This window comes from Oratosquilla oratoria, chromosome 9 (genome assembly GCF_046742065.1).
Source record: "Oratosquilla oratoria isolate Oo_2021 chromosome 9, ASM4674206v1, whole genome shotgun sequence".
In the NCBI taxonomy this organism is placed as follows: Eukaryota; Metazoa; Arthropoda; class Malacostraca; order Stomatopoda; family Squillidae; genus Oratosquilla; species Oratosquilla oratoria.
This window is the reverse complement of record NC_134785.1, coordinates 61652977-61675799: the sequence shown is the minus strand read 5'-3', so window position 1 is coordinate 61675799 and position 22823 is coordinate 61652977. Positions and strand designations below refer to the sequence as shown.

At 37.6% G+C, this 22823-nt stretch overlaps 1 protein-coding gene and 1 pseudogene across 1 annotated transcript; both read left to right on the top strand.

Moving 5' to 3' along the window:
* Nucleotides 1-4255: 4255 nt before the first annotated feature.
* On the top strand, nucleotides 4256-14006 carry LOC143028086 (uncharacterized). Its single transcript, XM_076189725.1, has 8 exons — nucleotides 4256-4499; nucleotides 6062-6224; nucleotides 7902-8091; nucleotides 10509-11511; nucleotides 11672-11745; nucleotides 12212-12415; nucleotides 12847-13007; nucleotides 13892-14006. Exons 1-8 carry the CDS (start codon nucleotides 4352-4354, stop codon nucleotides 14004-14006), a joined length of 2058 nt encoding a protein of 685 aa, XP_076045840.1. The 5' UTR covers nucleotides 4256-4351.
* A 2392-nt stretch (nucleotides 14007-16398) lies between these two features.
* LOC143028085 (uncharacterized) lies at nucleotides 16399-18440 on the top strand (annotated as a pseudogene).
* The last annotated feature ends 4383 nt before the right edge of the window (nucleotides 18441-22823 follow it).

Sequence of the window (22823 nt, the reverse complement as noted above, 5' to 3'; positions counted from 1 at the left end):
GCAAATTAACCACAGGAGAAAGGAAACTTGTGGGGTTTTTTCATTTTTGTATCACGGTGATGTGATTGCTTGCATATATATATATATATATATATATATATATATATATATATATATACTATATATATATATATATATATATATATATATATATATATATACAGGAAAAATCTCTTCAACACGTGATTCACAAATGTACAGATCACCACGTGAAAAATGATAGACTGAAAATCCAAACGTTTTCGCTTATATATATATGTGTGTGTGTGTGTGTGTGTGTGTGTGTGTGTGCATGTGTATGTATATGTGTTTTTCGTTTATATATACATATGCTGTGTCTTGCGACACTGCTTCTGACCCAGGGCGGTGGGCAAGGTGCAGGGATGACCCGTCATCCAGGAGGTGCTCAGATGAGAGGGAGGGTGGGAGGGGTGTGGAGTGTATTTAGGGATGAAATGGGTGGGAGTGTTTTTATGCCTTTCCCTTTTTGGCTACCTCCCTTGAAAGGGGGAAAAGCCTTGGTATATGTATGTATATATATATGTGTATATATGTGTATATATGTATATATATGTGTATATATATGTGTATATATATGTATATATATATGTGTATATATATGTATATATATATATATGTATATATATATATATGTATATATATATATTTATATATATATATATATATATATATATATATTATATGTGCGTATGTGTGTGTGTGTGGTGTGTGAAAGTGTGAGATTCACCATGGTCTTGGATCACGGTTTGGGCTCATGATCGACAGCTATTTCCCTCCATGAAGAGAGTTCAGCGCTCATATATGAACGATTTATAAGTTGTGCTGTGACCATACACACCCAACTCCCCGACCACGAGAGTTGGAGTAACGACTCGCAGCGCAGCGATACTGAAATTATTTGTGTCCTGGGTGGGATTCGAACCCGGACCGCTTCAGAGGCTGTGGCGAACCCTACCAACGGCGCCTTCGGCTCTTATTTGATAAGGAGTGTGTGTGTGTGTTTATCTGAGCAACTATGGCATGGCTTGGTGACATAAACTGTATCAGTTTATGAATGAGTGACATAATAAATCCATCGGATGCGGCGAGATGACCTCTTTAGAAATTTTAGAGCTATTATTCCAAGACATCATTTATCTTCGGCACATTTCACCCAGTTACTTAATGTAACGGTGTAATTTCTACCTAATAAGTGCCCCCCCCCCACACACACACACTCACCAACGAGAAAAGAGGCAGGATTAATTAAATTTAAAATGGAATTTATCAGTTAGCTAAATCCTGAAATTAGAGAGATTGCATTAAGAATCGAGCCTACGACAGTATCATGTCATACATTTCATGTATGAAACTTAATTTCACTGTATTCAATAATTATCGTAGCCATGAACTAACTGATATTAGCTGAATGGTTTGTCCTAACTTCCTGAGATGTTGTTTATCTGAAAGAGCACAACTATCAAAATTATTCAAATATTCAGTTGCTCCACCGATAACATTTGTACACACCCAACTCCCATTCCTGAACCAAAATAGCTCTATCCCAGATCTTTCAACAGACTAGTGGATGAGAGGAAGATGTAATTTCACTTTTTTATGTAAAATAGAATCAGAATATGTGCATAATCAGTTGTAAAATTTTAAGAAAATGCAAATGAAGAATATGCCGGTCAAATCTTATTGGATGTTAGTATGAAACTGACGTTGTGCTGATTACGCTAGATTGGTGAGCTGTTATGTATAATTTTTTTTTATTAATGTGTAAATAATAGTGTGGCAGCAGGTATTAACAGACTGATTCTATTCCTGTATTTTATTTCTTTATTTTGGTTATATTTTTACATATCATTATTACATTTTCAGTATGGTCTAGACAACTTTAGTTTGGCTTCCTACGTTCTCCGCTAGGGAGCTACACATTCGCTGGTGGTGAAGATCAACTTTATTCTAATACATCCCTTCTATTTTCGGAGATCTACTCCTATCTCACCAAAGTTACTATTCTTATTGATAATATAACAAACTATGACATTCAATCACAATGTTAGCACCATGTAGCAATGAGGTTTCTTTTAGCACCGGAACATACTACTGTAATTTCTTACTGGCGTTCATTTCAGATGATTCATATATTTTTTTTCCTTCGTCCTTGGTTTGTTCTGCTGTTCATCCTATCATCTAATTTTTCATATACATTTTTGAGCATTTCTCCTTCATGTTACAAACAACTATATCATCCAAAAGGAAATTGTAAATATTGTTGTAATATGGACCTTGCAACATTGGTGACATTAAACTACCTCACATGTTGTATCCTACAATGTTGTTCTTACTACACATACAACACAGGCACATTCAAACTGTGCTTTCATGGTAGAAACAGATGTTGTATACGATATTTGTCGTAGAAATTTGTATTGAGCCACCCAACTTCAACCGTTTCTCACATCTTCAATGAGGTTTGACAGTACTCTCAATTTTGACCTTGTAGATTTCCAGATTAATCTTCTTCCTTATTCAAGAATTCACTTTCCTTTTGAGACACATGCTTCTGTTATTACAGGAAAGCTTACCATAAACACCTTTCAGTAGCAGTAAATGAAATTAGAAATGCATGATGCTTCGAACCGGCCAACTGTGCTATCAGATCAAAATATACAAATTAGTTTGTTGACTAATGCCCTACTAGTGGTAAGCAACATCTATCAAGAAACTGTTAATTGTTACAAATGTTGCAATGGCCAAGGTGTTATAGTAAGTAATTTTATTTGCCATTGAATCAATATACATGAAATGCAGATAAAGAAAAGAACATATAGTTCGAAATAGCAATTACAAATGTCGTTGCAACTTCGTCAGTTACTTAGACCACGCGTTCCATCAACTACAATTTAGATAACGTTTCTTCTACTTTTGTCCTTTCCCATCACTTTAATCAATTCCTTTGTACGTATGTGATATACTTCCACGATTTTTAGTTTATTTTTCTTACCAATCCACCCGTCACCTACTTTTATATCATTATTGCCGTCTTGGTATTGCCAAAATATGGATTTTGTTTTTTCTTTCTTCAACCAATTTTCTCAAGTTTTGTCACTCATATTACATTTTATATTCAACTCTGGAAGTTTTCGTTTCTGTTTTTCACATTTACACTGCTGGATGCACTGATATGCAGTGTGGAAATCGACGTTTCATTTACTAGTCCTTCTCGTGACTAAACTAAGCGATGTACATCTTCCTTAGTATCTCTCTTCTGTTTTAATTTTCAACATTTTCTCTTCTTTAAGATGCGTCTTCGCTTCCTATATTCTCCGCTAGGCTACAGCACTATCATTGGCGGTCGATTTGAATTTCCCATTACTCAGGTTCACTTTTAAATATTTGGGAATCAAATCATGCTTTGGCAACAATTTGGTATATTGCCATAAGCAGTAAATATAAGTTATAATTCTTTACTACTGACTATATTGGTAAATTACACACGTATTCAAAGAATACCAATGTCAGAATTAATTCCAATATCAGAATTAATTCCCAATACTGTCATTAGAAAAAAACAAAGACTATATAATGATTATAGCTACAGTAATATTGCTGCTTATTTCCCATGATAATATCAATGTTTTGAATTAGTGGGATGTCGTCTGCAGATACTGTACAAATTTTGCGCAGGTTTTTGTCAAAGAGATCAGATGCCTTTGACCAGTATGCATCATTTATATCGGAGTATTTATATTAAACATTTAACATTTATATGTTTTAAAGCACGTCGGATGAACTACAGGATAATTAAACCACGGTCGAAGCTGCGAATGCATAGCCATACGTCCATACAGTCTATGATCTAATCTACAGACGACATTATTAAATCGAATGCCTGTAACAAATAGGTTATTGAAATTTTGAATAAAATTCGAAAATAACATGTGAATTATAAGATTTAAGAGAGGCATACAATAATACAAATTTTGTTGCAATAATAATCTGCAAAATAAATTTATTTGTTGCGCAGTTTTGGCGCACTTTACAAGAGTGCCAGATTGATTAGATTGTTGTTATTTTTAGGTTAGACTCTTTAAAGCATAACTATGACATTTGAATCTTATATTATGTGTCATCTACACAAAAAATAAATATATATTACTCTTGTAACTGGAATAGTGAAAAAATATTGAAAGAAAAATAATGCAAATTTTCTGAGCTATATGGCAACAATTCATCAATCAACCGTCTCGTGTCGACTAAAAAGCATATTACATTTTCAACAGGAAGAAGAAGAGGTGTGACTGAACATTGCACTTATTTGGTGGCTATTAAGTTCTTCATCATGAGTGTCACAAGCAAAAACAACTCACAGGATCTGCTTGAAGCAACAGCCAGCTTCTTTCCGCAGGAAATGTGGGCGAAATATGCGGATATCGAAAAGAAGCGATTCTCTAATCAATACAGCAACTATCTCAAAATGATTGAATTAGGTAACATTATCAAAGTTTTATTTCATAAACTCCTTATTCTACTGTAGTAGTGATTGTTTGTGTAAGTAATTTTGCGCATGCATTACAGGTCTGATTAATCCCAAACTAATGAAAGCATTCCCAATTATTACGATATCGCTCCTTAGTAGTATGTATTGAATTTGTCTTATCATAATCATTATAATTATAGGCTGTTTCTACAAATAAATATAATTATTTGTGTGTGTTGTAGAAATGTCTTGTAATAGTAAATTCTGGTGAAGGTATGATCGCCAGCAACCCACGTATTACATGCAAGAGAGTTTAGTAGCTGTCAGTGAGACTAAGAAAGATAAATTTATGTTCTTTATTGAGCCCTTCTCTATGGTGATGCGATTTACAAAGTGTTTTGTTGTTGTAAAGGTTTTAAAGATTACTGTGTGTAATTATAGCATAGAAATGGAGAAAGACAATTTCATGGGTACAACTTAAGTTTACAATTGAGGAAATAGCTAAACTGTTAATACGAGACATGATGACTGCCGTTTATTCATGACTTTTATTACAGATTTGATTGCCCCTTGAAAGATTTAAGTTTGATAAATCCTGCATTCATCAAGAGAATTGTCAGATTTTAGTTAGAATGAAATATATAAAGTTATCTAGATCAATTAGTTCGAGCCTGATGAGTATCGACGACTACACAAATAATCTTACATTGTTGAATGTTTTACACATTTAGACATTACACGTAATTAAAGTGACATTTCACATACATTGTAATGACAACGAAAATATGTGTTTATTTAGTTCTGGTATATCATGGTATCCGTTATTATCATACACGTGACATCAAATAAAGTTTATCAAGATTGACAAATTGACCACAGACGAAAAGATAGTACACTCACTCCACTCCAATCCATCACCTTTTGTTTCTTCGCTTGAGTAGAAACAACTTCAGTTACAATCTTTTGTTTTTTCAAATTTCCATTTGCGTCATATCCATCACCTTGTAACAGAGTAATCTATTTTTTGGAGGGTATGCTTTTAGTACAAACATGGCGATTTATAGATCAAATTATTGTGGATGTTGTATATATAGAAATTAGTGATATTAAGTTTGAACAAAGACTTCTTACATTACCCAGCTTGCTTCAATGTCTCAACAGTATAAAACATCATTGTTGTGAGAATACACATTTGTTTGGAAGACTCACCTTAATTATGAATGACCTACTGCACTTGGAATATATATTAGATACTAAACAACGAAAGCTATATTGGCATAGAATCACTACATTGTGAAACTGGTTCGGTTTTGGCAAGATTCGTTATATATGTGCTGCTCTCAGACACTAGTACTTAGAAATGGAGGCAAGTCTAGATACGAAATTTAACCACTCCCCAATTAATCCACATTATATATCACACGCGATAAAGGATATATATATATATATATATATATATATATATATATATATATATAATATAATATATATATATATATATATATATTTTTTTTTTTTTTTTTTTTTTTTTTTTATACCACTACGCGTAATCAATGTCGCACTGCGATGTAGGGCTGGACCCAGTGGCTCCTGACTTCGTCAGGATGGCACGTTCTTCTTCGTCAAGAATGAGCCATGCAGGGCCCTCGTTCTCCAGACGGCAGTACGAGGAACCGAAGACACAACAGGCAAGGGCAGGCCGCCCGCGCGACAAGACCCACAGCAAAGTTAGCAGGTGTGTATACCTACTTTTGTGTGTTTGTATTACCTAATTGTATGTAATTGTGATATACTCTTACAGGAAGAACTATCTTCGTATTATACCGTCATTTCTTAATATCCATCAAGCACGTTCTCCTGAGTGTCTTACCATGCCCTTTCGTTGTTCTTTTGCTCCCTACCCAGCTCTCTCTCTCTCTCTCTCTCTTTCTCTGTATCTATGGGGCATTGACAACTTAAGTTTTATGCAGTGGATATTTTAGGAACTTTGGTGATACCCCTACAGACCAGAGTAACACAGGATTCATTTATGTTTGGAGACTTCGATATATATAATATATATATAATTATATATATATATATAATTTATATATATATATATACATATATATGTATATATATATATATATATATATATATGTGTGTGTGTGTGTGTATGTGTGTGTGTGTGTGTGTGTGTGTGTGTGTGGGTGTAAGGAGAAAGGGGACTGGCAGGAATGCAACACATATACATATACCAAGGGCTTTTTCCCCCTTACAAGGGAGGTAGCCAAAGTCAAAGGCATAATTCCACTCCCACCCATTTCATCCTCACCCACTCCACTCCCATCCACCACCCCTCCCTCCCTCCCTCTCATCTTGGCTCCTCCTGGATGACGGGTCATCCCTGCATCTCGCCCATCGCCCTGGGTCAGAACCAATGCAGTAAAACAATGTTCACAACACTTACCGCGGTATTACATTGCTCAGTGCATTGGACAAGGTTTCTTATCCGTCCGCTGCTGGAATGTATTAGTTTATTTAAAAAGTTTCAGAGGTCTGAGCAATCAGGTTTCACACCCGGTAACTTAACAACGGGTGCTGGTGTTTCATGTCCTTGTGGAGCTCCAACATGATTTTCAACGGGTTACTTGCAATTTATGTTGACCTCAAGAAGGCGTTTGTCTTTGTATTGTGAAGGGCTCTAGGATCTTTCGCAGAATCATGAGATCCATAGGAAGATGATTTTTTAATAATACTCTGGGGTAGAGAGTGTTGTTGTCCATCAGTGTCCCTCTAGATCAGCGTTTCTCAACCTTTTTACCTTTGCGTAACCTTTATAATAAAATGCATGTCTCAAGGAAACCTGCACAAAAAATATATATATATATATATACCATATCTTTCACTTTATTTTCATCGTAATAATAGGTTAGATAGGATTATGTCTATATTACATTATTACAATAACCAAGAATATGTCGTGCGTGTTTGATTATATTACGTATATGAAATTAAATAAAAAATCAAAAGTGCATTAGCTTATCTCACTTGTTCTCGCGGAACCCTTAGGGACCTTTTGTGGAACACTAGGGTTCCGGGGAACCCTGGTTGAGAAACGCTGCTCTAGATCATCTGTTGGTAACGGCTTACTAGAATCTAGATGACACATTCATTTTGGTAGTGTAGTGCATAACACTGACGGGTGATGTCAATAAGCCCTTAGAAGGCTTGGCTTTACCCATAGTGAAAATGTAAGTAGCACATTGAAACAATGAAAATTAAATTAGGACAGTGAAAATGAATATGTAAGAAAATTTAAAGAAAGTCAGAAATGTACAGGGACCTCCAAAGAAGGACGCTAGATCTTTGTGGGAGTGTGAAAAGTAAACTATCAAGATTGAACCAAAATTTCATATTTCTCCCTGACCAGGAATCAGGGTCATACACGCAGCTGTGCAGCCGTCAAGATGGGCAAGGATCCTTTATCAAGATATCGACCAAGGCAGAGTCTGTCTTGGCAGAGAGAAACCTTCACAGGACCTCTGAGTGAATCCCAGTCCAGCATCACACACTTGTGGTCCATGGCCGTTCTCGCACCCGAGAAGAAATATAAAGTCCAGGTAAAGCAGAGTAAGCCAGCACTATAAGACTAGTATAGTTAGAAGATTTTTTTCCCACAAAACGCTCTCCTCTGTCCTCTAGTAGGTTGTATATTTTGTCTTGTGAAGTGATTATCTTTCCAGTAGTTATTCAAAAGGACAGATCCGCCAGACATTTATTTGAGTTATCAGAATACTATTAATTATAATTGACAGTAAACCGTAGTAGTTATATATATATATATATATATATATATATATATATATATATATATATATATATATATATATATATATATATATATATATATATATATATATGAAGGTGAAAAAAGAAGGCACGGGTCTAGTTCCGAGTTCCTGAGTTTATTCCTTACCGGTTTCGCTCTATGCTTCTTCAGAGCATAGAGCGAAACCGGTCAGGAATAAACTCAGGAACTCGGAACTAGACCCGTGACTTCTTTTTTTCCACCTTCAACTTGTCACAATGTACCAGCATATATATGTATATATATACTGTATATATGCGAGTATAAAGATACTTTAAATTAGTAGCACCGAGCATTGAACCTGCCCTGGGACTAGGAAACAAATTTGGTGCTCTTGTGGTTCACATCACTAATGTGACTGGACCTGGTTTGCAATTGGTAACTACTGACTTTTGGAAGAAGTGATGATTTAAGCGAGTTAGGTTGATTTTTAGAAGTTTTGCTCTTCAGCTGATAACTTAGTGTCAGAAGTACTAGGGCAATAGTGACCTCACAAACCTTAGTTTATCTAACTTAAGTACTTGTGTTGGCATTGATGTAGTTTTACAAGCATTTTAGGTACTATGTAATAAAAAAAAGTGTCACTGTTGTTTGAAAGGATGCACTGGGTTTCCTGTTATCTTTATCATCAGTTGTTTAGATATGGTCCTACCTGAATCTGGGTTTGCATTATTTATTTACAATTAACCCATAGATAGCGACTTTCGTACCTATAATATTTTTTCCAGTGTCCGCCTGGCGATATCATTTAGTTGAAGGAAGTTCGCAACCGGTTAAAAGTTTAAACCAATCCATTGTCATTCATTTATTTATTCATTCTGGCTTCTGTGAAGCGACTTTATTCAGTTAAAGAAAACCTTCCACCTTTAAAGATTAGCATTGCCACCTTTTACCGTGTACAATAGGACAGACCGGCCAGATTTTAGGATGACTTTGATTTGTTGTTTACGACTATTACATATTGCAAAGTCTGGTCCTTCATGGGCAGAAGTGGTGACACAGATCTCTTCCAAAAGAGAATCGGTGCAACGGATTAATTGAAGTCTGGTCTCTTTTTTTCATTTTCTGTCAGGTTCTTTAAATATTCCCAATCTTACATACATATACCAACGGTTTTTTCATCCCTTACAGAGAAGGTAGCCAAAAATCAAAGGCACAATATCCACTCCCACCCATTCCATCCCCATATACTCCACTCCCATTCACCCCCCTCCCTCCCTCTTATCTTGAGTCCTCCTGGATGACTGGTCAGCCCTGCATTTCGACCACTGCCCCGGGTCAGAAGCAATGTAGCAAAACTCAGCACATCCACAGCAAGGCCGCTTCATTCACTCGGCGACCCCTCCTCTCCGTCCCCTCGTACAGAAAAAGAGAAGACGGGGATAAATCCCTTTGGGCTGCGTCAAAATATCATTCAAACATACTCCCTACCCCCCCATTCCCCACCCACTCTCTTCCATGCATCACAACATCATCCATACGCAACCATTCTCCACTCACCCCTATCTTTTGTCTTCTCCCTTCCTTCCTCAATAGACATTCCCCCTTTTCCCAATACCCTTTTTAACCCCATCCAACAATCTCGTCCTTGGTCGCCCCCTCATGTTCACTTCCTCCACCTCTGCCTTCCATACCTCTTTTACTAATCTTTCTTCATTCATTCTTTCCATGTGTCCAAACCATCCCAATACTCTTTCATCAACCCAATCTCCCAACTCCCTTTCCACCCCAGCTCTCCTCCTCACCTCGTTTCTCACTCTATCCAGCCTAGTAGCCCCTGCCATACTTCTCAGGCATTTCATCACAAACATATTCAAATTCCTCCTCTCTTCCTTTCTTATGTTCCATGTTGCTTCCCCATAAAGTGCTGTCGACATAATCACTCCTTCATACAACCTCCTCTAAGCATCCATTCCCAAATGTCTATTTCTCCTTACACTTTTTAATCCCCCAATGCATTTACTTGTTTCTCTCAGTCTTCATTCTACCTCCACCTCCGCTCCTTCATTTCCCGCCACATTCGCACCCAAGTATCTAAAGATATCCACTTCCTCCAGTCTCTTTCCCCATGCATTCTTTGATAATTATGTGTATCCCAGTATCTTGCCTGTAACAGAAAATATGAAGGTAATAATCTTGACTGTTCAGGATTCTTTTTTTCCTTTAAAGATTGTATATAGACAAACGCCGGAAGAGAGAGATGATAACCGAATCCAGGAGACCGAAACTAGTTCTGGATCCTCAGTGACTTTTGGTGGCAAAAAAACTGTCCCATCTGGCGATCAGTACAGCAAAGAAAATCAAGACATGTCCTTCACTGCTTCACAGAATGAGGCTGGAGAGAATCCAGGCTGCGATGGCCAGCCTTCTCACCAAGGAGGAACCAAGCATACTTCTGCCAGAGAATGTGGCGTTTTAACAGAAGTCAACCGACGAGACATCGGCAGGGTAAAAGGAGGTGAGCAGAATAATCAAGAAGGAGATAAACGAACGAAGGTTCTGGAAAAGAACAATGCTGTCAGGGATAGTCAGGGAGGCGTCAGGAAGAATGGAGTTGGACTGGAAGAGGACAAAGAAAATCTGGGTGTACAAGAAGAATGCACTATACATACAGCCAGAAAAGAGAATAAAGATGTAGCCTTGACCAGAGAGAAAGAAAAGAATAGGAACGTGCCTAAGAAAGAAGAGTGCAATAAGATACCTCACCCTGAAGAACAAGACACCACAAAATCGATCCACTGTACACAAAACTCCGCAGAGATTAACAACGAAGATAAGAATTTGCTCAGCTGTGGGGAGGACATTGTGGGTGAGATCAAGCAAGATAATGATAGTGAACATCAGATTAGAAAGGACAATCACAGTGAACATTTGTCTAGCAAAGAAGAAGACGGTGAATATTCAAGTAGAACCGAAGAGGACGACGTCAAAGGAAGAGAAGAAGGACGTAAAACTCATAGAGTTAGGTTCGAGATGGACAACAAGGACAAAGTTCCTGAAAAGACTGAAGCCATTGTCAAGGGATGGAGAATCTTTGACGACGAAAGTGCCGGAGACTTAGAGGCAGGTCAGAAGACCTCCAGTCCTGTAAAGCCAAGACGTTACTCACTCAGACGCTCTACCAGGAAATCGTATGCAGAGATCCCTCTTCCAGCTGATGATGACTTCATATGTAAGATTTTCTTCCATTTTTTTTATTTGCATTCAAAGCTATTTTCATAACAGACTATGGTTCATAAGTGTTTTATTCATTATAATTTACAATATTTCTAAAGAGTATTTCTTTTAATAAAGAATATTTGAATATCACTTTTCTCCTGTTCTGCCGACAGTTTGCGATGATTGCGATAGAGAATGGGAAGGAGAATGTCTGTTTCATTCACTGACACTTATATTCGATCGCCAGGTAAGAGATGAATAATATTTTTAACTTCACTGTAAATCCTTTGAATCTTTAAAGCATAGCATAGTGCGAATACCAATTTCCAAAGCCAAACTAAGGCTTTACGTTACTGGGAAGTCGAAAATTTAAAAATTTACTATGTATTTTGATTAAACAAAGCTGTTTCTTGTATTTGAAGACACATTCAATTCTTTTTATTAATTTTATTATTATATATGTTTATCTTATTTCTATTGTATATTTATTTATTTTGTTTATTTTATCTTTTATTTTCTATTTATTTTATATATTTTATTTATTTTATTTTTATTTTATTTGTCTATTTATTTATTTTATTTGTGGTTATTTATTTTTAGATTATATATATTTATTTTTTGATTATATTTATTTATTTACTATTAATATTATTATTATTATTATTATTATTTTTTTTTTTTTTTTTTTTTTTTTTTTTTTTTTTTTTTGCCAGGTTGCCCGCGACGGAAGTGTGCCCGACCGAGCCCGCCAAACTGTCCCGTGGCCGCTCTCCATCAATCCATCCAAGGTCCCCGGCGCTGGTCTCGGGGTCTGGACCAACGCCGACCTCCCTCCACGACTTGTCTTTGGGCCGTACGAAGGACGCCTTCTGCAGGAAACACAGATCCCAGGGACCGAGTCAGGATATGGCTGGCGGGTAGGCTATATCGCAGGGAATCTAGAAATGACAACCTGAAAGTTAGGACATGAGTAGTGTTTTGTCAGCAAATGAGGTCGCACAGACGGATGTTTATGTAGTAAAAGAGTTTATGACTTTGTTTTGTTTAGTTGCTGGAAATCGCTGAATCTTTTATATGAAATGTTAGGCATATTTACTAGACTTCGCTTAATCATGACTGAAATATCACTATTATTATTTAATTTTTATTTATTTTGTTTATTTCTGTTTTATTCATTTATAAGTATTGTTATTTTATTCTATTTTATTTTATTTTTCCAAACTGTTGAAAAGGCGTAAGTTAACATGTCTTTGACCCTGGCTTCAATGTTCTTCCAGCGGTGGTCAGAAAGGATTGGTTCGTAACTGCCTCATTCTAGTGCATATTATTCACAAGGTCTCCTTCGCAGATCCGAGGGCACAGCGGTATTTCCTGTGTGGACGCCGAAGATCCTTCGGTGAGTAACTGGATGCGTTACGTCAACTGCTCGAGGAACCTTCGAGAAACCAACCTGGCGGCCTTCCAATACCAGGGACAGATCTACTACCGGACAGTCACCCACATCAACAGGTTGGCGAGACTTCTCTTTATCAGAGAGACTGCTTAAACCAAAACCTTTTGTGCGTTCAACATAATTAGGATGCCTGAATCGATCTGCGGCGGTATTCGTTTCCTGTTTGTTAACTGACATGATTGTTTTAAATCTTGAGATGTTCTCTTCCTGATAAAACGTAGGTGTGATAATGATATTTATTTCACTGACTGGAAATCCACAGCCCCACAGCATCTGGCAACGTTCTTGCATCAGTGAGGAACTTTCTAGTCACGAGCTTGTAATAGGAGGACGGCTGTTGCCAGTTATCAGTTCTCGTTATGCAGAAAAGCTGAGAAAATGCAGTTGAAGTTGATATTAAGATTTCATGGGTCTAGAACGGACACCGAGTGTCAGCCCCTTGGGACTGCATTTCCAGGTGGAGGTGAAGATGTTGACGGTAAAGAGAAAGTGGTCTCCTTTCCGTGAGACCTAATTTGGGTCTCTATAGTCAAATATAGTCCCAAACTTTATTAGAGTGGCCATAGTGTAGGGAAGCTGGTGTGATCCAGGGAACTCCAAACTATAGTGACTAGAAACACTGACTGAAATCCCCAACAGTGTAGTCCAGGGCCCCGACATGGGTAAGTGCCCCCCCCCCCACACCACCACTACCACCACCCTCTACATCTGATTGCCACTAGCTGGATTCATATGTAACATTCGTCCACAAAACAACGTTTATACACACACCATTCACACACACAACTCATGATAAATAAATCATGCATTAAAAGTACATTAGGGGGAATTTGCTTTACCATCTTTTCACCAAAACGTGCCGCCCCGAGGCATTGCCCCTCCCCTTGTCGGGGCCCTGGTGTAGTCTTTCATGCCCAGAGTCAATCTTATTCTGTTGCAGAGGTGCCGAGCTGATGGTCTGGTATGGAGACGACTATGCCCGAGAATTGGGAATAAACAGGGATGAAAACAGCTGGATGAGTGGGTACCCTGTGGCAACAAGAGCTGGTAAGTAGCAGGGAATTATTATATTCATCTTTATAATACAACATATACTTGTGTTTGTTTACAAGAAAGTATGTTATTGTGGGTGTATCCAGCATATTTGGTCATAAATGTGAACATTCGTCATGTGTGAATATGTGTACTTGATGATTTTATTTACAGCCTTTTTTTACATGAAACAAATAATCTTTAGTAGGTAATCAAGACATAGATTGTGAATCAAAATATGTGCTTTCATTCTTTTCAGTTTTCTGTACATATACTCTCCCTTGAAGAATTCCTATGCTACCACTTCCTTTATCCTCTCACTACTTTTTACTTGTCTTTGTCTTCTTCATCATTCTCTTATATGTATCTTCTTCATTTCTCCTATTAACTCACCGTTTCCTCCACAACCCCCTTCTCCTTACACTTGTTGCATCTGTTCCAATTTTGATGTCATGTCCAATCTCCTAACACTCAAATAGTTCATTCTCTCATTCTTTACCTAGTTCCTGCGTTTTGATTCTTTGCATTGGCGTGGTTTCTACTGTGCTTCTAACCATGTTTGTCACGGTTTTAATTGATTCTTCTCGCCTTTCATTTTTCTTTAGTGTTCTAGCAGCCTTTTATAAAGCATTTGTCATTTTATTCAATTTCGTGTTTTATTCCTCCTCCTCCTCACATGATAGAACAATTATACCTCTTTTAAACAGGTCCTCTCTCAATCTGAGTTTGACCTTTTTTATTTATTTTTCTAAACTTATTATTGACATTCATTCTCAATATGTTCTCTCACATATCTTTAAAAAAAATTAAGCTTACACAGATTTTTTCACGATTCCCTATCACCATTGCATGATTCACTAAGAATGTGATTCATTTTCCATTACTATCCGAGCGGGTTAGTGCGTCGCTGCTTGCGACGGAGGTCAAGGTGATGGTGGTTCGAACCTTGCTATTGGCGAGTTTAACTGGCGTGGTTAATTCAATTCCACGTTTTAAAATCTTCTGTGAGGGGCACTGTCCTGGCTTCCTAATGGGGATGGGGTCCCGACGCTAAATCAAATTATCATCAACTCCTCTTCTTGAACACTGTAAAATTAAAGTTCTCTGTTAAATCCTAATTTCCATTTCTTTCATAGTTTTGTCATTCTTCATTGTTCCTCTGTTCACTTTATCAACGCTGTTCCAAATCTAACCACTCGTCCCTCTCTGTCGTCGTCTTCCCCTTCCCTCCCTCCTCCTACTCCACTTCTGCCATGCAGCAATACATATTATGCTTCCACTTTTCTTTCTTTCTGGAAACACACTATCGTCTCCTTCCACCTTCTCCACGGTCTTCCTCAGCACTTAAATCAAACTTCTACGTAAGACACAGAACACGTTATCTGTACATAGGACCTCAACTGGGTACAAATTGTTTTTTCCTCTACTGCCCTATGTATATATATATATATATATATATATATATATATATATATATATATATATATATATATATATATATATATATATGTATATATATCTTCTTATATACTTCTTTATCTCCACATCTATTCCATAAAAGTTAAATTAAGACGATAGTATCGCCGTATAGGACAACAATATCGTGGTCATCGCCATGGCGATATTTTGTAAATCCCACCGAATATTTGGCAATACGGTATTAAACCAATCCTTTCTTAACTTAACTTAACCTAATCTAACCTTTCCTTATCTAATCTAACCTACCCAAACGTCCCAGAAAATTTGGCAAATGACGGTAATATATATATTTTTTTCTTTGTTTCTTTCGCCATACTTTCATACTCTACAGCAGCGTTTCTCAACCTTTTTACCCTTTTGTATCCTTTAAAATAAATTGCATGTCTCAAGAAACCCCTGTGCAAATACCATATATTTCTCATTTTATTTTCATCGTAATAATAGATTAGATAGGATGATGTCTATATTATTACAATAACCAAGAATATGTCGTGCGTGCTTAATTATATTACGCATATGAAATTGGATAAAAAATCAAAAGTGCATTAGCTTATCTCACTTGTTCTCGCGGAACCCTTAGGGACCTTTTGCGGAACACTAGGGTTCCGGGGAACCCTGGTTGAGAAACGCTGCTCTACAGTATGTACTACATAATTTCCTTCAATATATTTCTTTCTAGATTGGTCTTAAACTTTCTTACCTTCTCCATGTAGTCTTTCCAGTGTGTGATGGATAGGTTCTTGGTTTCGATCGTGTTCCTCACGACGCGGACCAACGTTCGAACCCAGAAGCTACGGTGATCTCAGTCGTCTTCACGCATCCTTCCCATATTTTGTATCAAATTTTCAATTATTCTTTCCGCTCCCAGTGATTTCTCCAAACTCATGTTTTGGTCGATATTTCCATCTCTCCTCTTCGTATATCTTAAACTTGGTTATGAACAAATATGAAATTATACAGCTGCTTGTGTCTCGCTGCATTGCATTTGACCCGAGCAGTGTGCCGGGTCTGTGTAATATGAAGATGTATTTTGACTCTGCCAATCCTTTTAAGAGTGTGTGTGTGTGCAGATTGAATATCATGAGAACATGGAATCTCATATTTTTGTTCGGAAGCAGTGATGGTTACAGTATGAGAAACTCTAGGATAGGACGCCATAATAGAAGATTTATTTTGGATATCTCAGTTACTCTCTGCTGTAGTGACAAATTTTATTTTATTTAGTATTTCATTGTTTATTTGCTTATTTGGCTCCAGGTGTTCTTCAAATGAGGTAAGGCTCTCTCTCTCTCTCTCTCTCTCTCTCTCTCTCTCTCTCTCTCTCTTATATATATATATATATATATATATATATATATATATATATATATATATATATATATATATATAAATGCCACAAGATTTCATATTGACATTGACAGATACCCTGGGCAGCCGGCTAGAGAAATGTTGGTTGATATTGCGTGAACAGAATAAGGCATGCTTGACAATAATTTATAGTTATTTTCAAACAGATATTACCCATGCGAGTAGATTGCAGTGCATAAGACTCGTGTTCTTTTGTTTGCAGATAATTACAGTAACAGGGATGACAACGTGAATAAAGGAAGTCCTTCTATGGAAAGGGATGCTGGGGTAGCATTGCGTGCCAGCAACACAAAGACTTGCGTTGATATTGCACGCCTTTCTTGTGAGAGAAGATGGAGAGGGAAGGAGAATGCTGGTGATGTGGATTCACATACGCCAACGGAGTGTGTAAATGTATTAAATAGCGATATTTGTATGAATAAAGAGGGAAATGACTTATGTACGGAAACTGCGAATATTTATAACGATGACATTTGTATCAGCGAGGATATAAAGGATGACCAACAAGTTTCGGAAATCGATAATTTAAAAAATCAAACGCGGACACATGCAAGCGAGATCCTATGTAAGTGTACGGAATGTGGATATCAATGCACGAACCCCGAAAGTTTAAAAGCACACGCACGAATCCACACACCTAAGTTCGTATGTGAACAGCAATTTTCTGAAATTGGTGATTTAAAAAGCCACGCACGAGTTCATACAGGTGAGAAGCCGTACGAGTGCAAGCAGTGCGGGAAGCGATTCACTCGACTTGGACATTTAAAAAGCCACACACGAGTTCATACAGGTGAGAAGCCGTACGAGTGCAAGCAGTGCGGTCGGCGATTCGCTCAACTTGGAGATTTAAAAAACCACTCACGAGTTCATACAGGTGAGAAGCCGTACGAGTGCAAGCAGTGCGGGCGGCGATTCACTCAAATTGGAAATTTAAAAATCCACACACGAATTCATACAGGTGAGAAGCCGTACGAGTGCAAGCAGTGCGGGCGGCGATTCACTCAACCTGGAGATTTAAAAAGACACACACGAGTTCATACAGGTGAGAAGCCGTACGAGTGCAAGCAGTGCGGGCGGCGATTCACTCAACTTGGAAGTTTAAAAATCCACACACGACTTCATACAGGTGAGAAGCCGTAAGAGTGCAAGCAGTGCGGTCGGCGATTCACTGAACTTGGATCTTTAAAAAGCCACACACGAGTTCATACAGGTGAGAAGCCGTACGAGTGCAAGCAGTGCGGGCGGCGATTCACTCAACTTGGACATTTAAAAAGACACACACGACTTCATACAGGTGAGAAGCCGTACGAGTGCAATCAGTGCGGGCAGCGATTTACTCACCTTGGAAGTTTAAAAAGCCACAAGTGTTCATTCAGCTAAAAACCGTTATGGGTACAAGAATCGCGGGAAAGTAATCCGACAACCCGTACCTTTGAAAAGACTGAAACACATCCGATTTGCACGAGTTTCACATTTTTCATTTTGCAATCAAAGTGTTAAATTCTTCATTAACCATTTTAGTGCAATGTGTAAATTTTCTGTAGCTAATATTCAGAGCTGGGCGCGTTACCGCCGGACAGGTAGTGCGTTACCGAAAAATCTGGGGTGCATTTCCGTCAGTGTGCAGTATATGCATATATATATGCATATATATGCATATATATATATATGATATATATATATATATATATATGTATATATATATATACATATATATGTGTGTGTGCGTGTGTATACAATGCGTATATGTATACATATATATATATGTATATATATATATATATATATATATATGTATACATATATATATATTTTTTTTTCGGTAACGCACTACTTGTCCAGCGGTAACGCACCCAGCTCTGCTAATATTTAATTCATATTTCATTCTGACCTCAGTGCTGTGGCGATCTGTATAGATGACGTAGCCTAATGGCAGTCCCGAGACGATTTCATTATAGTTGTGCTGTTGACGGGGTCTCGGCAGATTGCGACTACTATCAAACGGAGGACCGCTGTATAACAAGCCTTTTAACTTAATAGAATCGTTTTTAAAAATAACATTTATGATAATGGAGCAGTTGTTTCACCGAGGTGAATAAAATCCTCTGACGATAGACAGGATGATCGAAGAAAGCAGAACGCAGCGAAAGTGCTATCTTAAAAGAAAATTAGATTGCCCGAGGCTGTGCAAGTGTCATCTGCCAAAACCAAATGTGTGAAGTACGCCACAGTGAGCTGCCGCTGAAGGGTGATTGATTCACCCTCCTTCCCTCCCTCCACATCGAAAAGTTCAATCTGTTCCGTGACATTACATGAATGGTAGTGACACTGAACTTTGTGTTTAAGATACTATCATACAATATTATATATATATATATATATATATAGATATATAGATATATATATATATATATATATATATATATATATATATATATATCATATATATATATATATATAACTATAAAGTAATGTCGTAACACATTCGTAAAGATTCAACAAAAACCCACTGTGTTGGATAAGAAGAAATGAAATAAAATTAATTCCATATATTTCGATCACGGACTGTGATCCTCTTCAGTGGAATACAGAAAGGTAGAGCAAATGGCATGTCTTATATACAATAAGAATAAGGGACAAGGGTAGGACTCAGGTAGCATCTAGTACTTTGCGGGGCAGGTCACCCGCCTTCACCAACGATGGTAACAATTTGTTGACTGCCCAGGTGGTAAGGCAGTCAGGTGACCACTGTCCATATGACATATTAAAATTTGGAAATTTGTTAATCAGGGATGATTCTATTATTTTTCTTTTAAAACTGCATTTTGAATTAAAGATAATCTTTGCCTCATTCCAATCCATATGATGGCCTTCCTTGTCTACATGTTGGAAGACAGCGGAATTATGTTGTGCGTATTTAATTGAATTTTTATGTTCTTTCATCCTAGTATATAAATCTCTACCTGTTTGTCCCCAATTTTATTTCATTTCTTCTTATCCAACACAGTGGGTTTCTGTTGAATATATATATATGTACATACACGTTTTACTCGGGGTTGACTTTCTGTGTTTATAATGACAGTGTTAACAATTTCGACCCTTGAGTTTCTTTTCTATTAAGTTGGTAAATATATTTGTCATTATTTTGTGTGATGTAGATAGGGTTTAAGAAATTATCCCAGAGAACCAGTTGCAAGATTGTCTGCCTTTACTCTCTCTCTCTCTCTCTCTCTCTCCCTTTCTTGTTAGTACATGTATATGTGTTGTTAGTTTGCAGTTTCACAGGATAAAATATTTTCTATGTGGCTACACAAGCAAGGCAACATTTTCTTTGTGCCAGTGGATGTGCTCAGTCTTATTCAAATATATTTTGCATTTGAAATTGTTGTGTACTATTCTGCCTTTTATATCCTCACTTTAGATATGACTGGTCTGCTTAAGAAATACAAGATAGCAAAGAGTGAACGGGGCGTTGAAGAAGAGAGGAATGTCTGTTGAGCAAGGAAGGGAGGTGGGGATGAGTGGAGAGTGGTTGTATAGATCAGTGTTTCCTAACTTTTTTTTTCAGGCGACCCCAATGATATATTTGTATACATGTTAATATATATGACTAGTTGTTGACCATAAAAAATAGGGGACAAGTATAATGAATACATATGTAAGAAAGGTAATATAAGGTTATAAAAGACAAAGTTAACATAATTGAATTTTATTATAGCAATACGAATTTGGAAGCAACAAAATGATTAGCATAAATGATGTCTTGGCGACCTTAGAGTTGGGAAACCGTGGTATAGATGATACTATCATGCAAGAAAGAGAGGGGACTGGGGGTGTTTATGTGTGAATTATATTTTGACGCAGCCCGAAGGGATTTCTCCCCATCTTCTCTTTTTCTGCACGAAGGGACGGAGAGGGGGGTCGCCGATTAAATGAAGTGGCCTTGCTGTGGATATACTGTGCCTTGCTACATTGCTTCTGACCCAGGGCAGTGAGCGGGATGCAGGTACGACCCGTCAACCATGAGGAGCTAAGATGAGAGGGGGGAAGGGGAGTGGAATGGGTGGGAGTTCGTACGTGCCTTGGATTTGGCTACCCCCTTATAAGGGGGAAAAGCTCTTGGTATATTATATACCTATTATAGATTGCTAAATAAATGGGTAAATAATTATAATAATAATATCCTGCCCATTGCCCTGGGTTGGAACCAGTGTAGCAAAACACAGCAATTAGATAAAATAATAATAATAATAATAAAAACGAATCCTTGCTCAGAGATATCGGAAAAGACTTAAATAAAACACTAAAGAAAATATTGTATATACTTTTAGTGACGGGAAGAGGTATAAAAGAACAAGAAGTTGTACGAAACAAGGGAGATAAGCAGTCATCTTTGCCCAATGAAAGGAGTGCAGGATTCGAACACAGAACAAAGCGAATGCGTGACCAACCGGGAAAAAGCGATCTTCAAGCACATCATATAAACGACACAAGAAAGGTAAAATAGAGACAGAGAAAACAGTGAACCAATTTATTAACTTTTTTTTTTTTTTTGGTGAAAGGCAGTGGTTAAAAAAAATTGACTTTGTGATCGGGAAAAAAATACGGACAGTTTAGATTACAAGAAAACTTGATTACTAGAGACAGGGACGGGGTACCACGAGTACAGCTCCTACATTGTACAGTATATTGCAGTTAGGTAAGTACAATGAGATAAACATTGGATATTTGCTAGGTATTATGTGAATTCCCCGATCGGTAAAAGTATGCTAATTGGAGAAAAACTACCATAAAATTAATTAAATTACTAAGATACGTATACCGGTAAGGTGAGCGCGTGTGTCTGATTCACCATGGTCTTGGATCACGTGTTGAACTCGTGATCGACAGCTATTTCCCTACCGGAAGAGAGCTTAGGGCTCATATATGAACGATCTATGGGTAACGCTGTGACCTTTCACGCACACACACACACACACAACTCTCCACCCCAGAGTTGGAGTAACGATTTGCAGCGTAGCGATACTGAAACTATTTCAGCCCAGGGCGGGATTCGAACCCGGACCACCGTAGTGACGGTGTGTGCGTGCGTGTGAAACCTGATTAAATATTTTGAAACGCCTAGTCAGAAAAAAAGCAACTTTCGGTCTATATTGAATTATATAAGAACCTTTATTACCACATCCAATGATTTGACACTAAAAGAAACAATAATCTCATTCAGGATCGTCTTATTTTCCTGGTGCATACCTGAGCCTCATATGCTTTGTTCTTGGAAGTCAATGACGTCATGTCGACAGCGAGACAGAGTGAACTAAACGTAGTGCATGGTTGTATTATTAATCTCTAAGCTTAAGATTTTTTTAGCATTTTTTTTACGATTTTCCACGATTTTGGATTCGTGATTCGTGATTCGTGGTTAGTGCTGAGACTTTAAACACAAACACATACACATGAGACACACACACAAAATTCCTTGCCCACCAGAGTTGGTGTGCCAGATCTCGCAGTGCAGAGATGGTAAAGCTTCTAACCCTGGGTAGGACTCAAACAGGGATCTATGTTACCCACTGGAAGCAGTCAGCAGCGGGTAACTCGATAAGTGAAGTTCCTCAAGGCTCCGTCCTAGGGCCACTCCTATTTCCATACAACTGAATCAAATCGCCTTACTTTAACTAAAACAAAATCTAACTACCAATTCTTTTGGATAAAGCTTCATGCTAATTTCCCTGCTGTGTTGTGTCACTCCATTTGAAAATATTCTGATTTTATTTTTTAGGAGGAAAAGCCATTCGAGCATTGAAAGGTACATCTCCCTTTTTATATACTTTTTTTTACCTTAGGTGTGGGGATTTCCCACTGCTGCTGCATTTAGTGTGTACGTGCATGTGTGTATTCGCCTTGGTCTATGGATCCCGTGTTGGACTCGTGATCGACAGCTATTTCCCTCCCGGAAGAGAGCTCAGAGCTCGTATGACCGATGTATGGGTAAT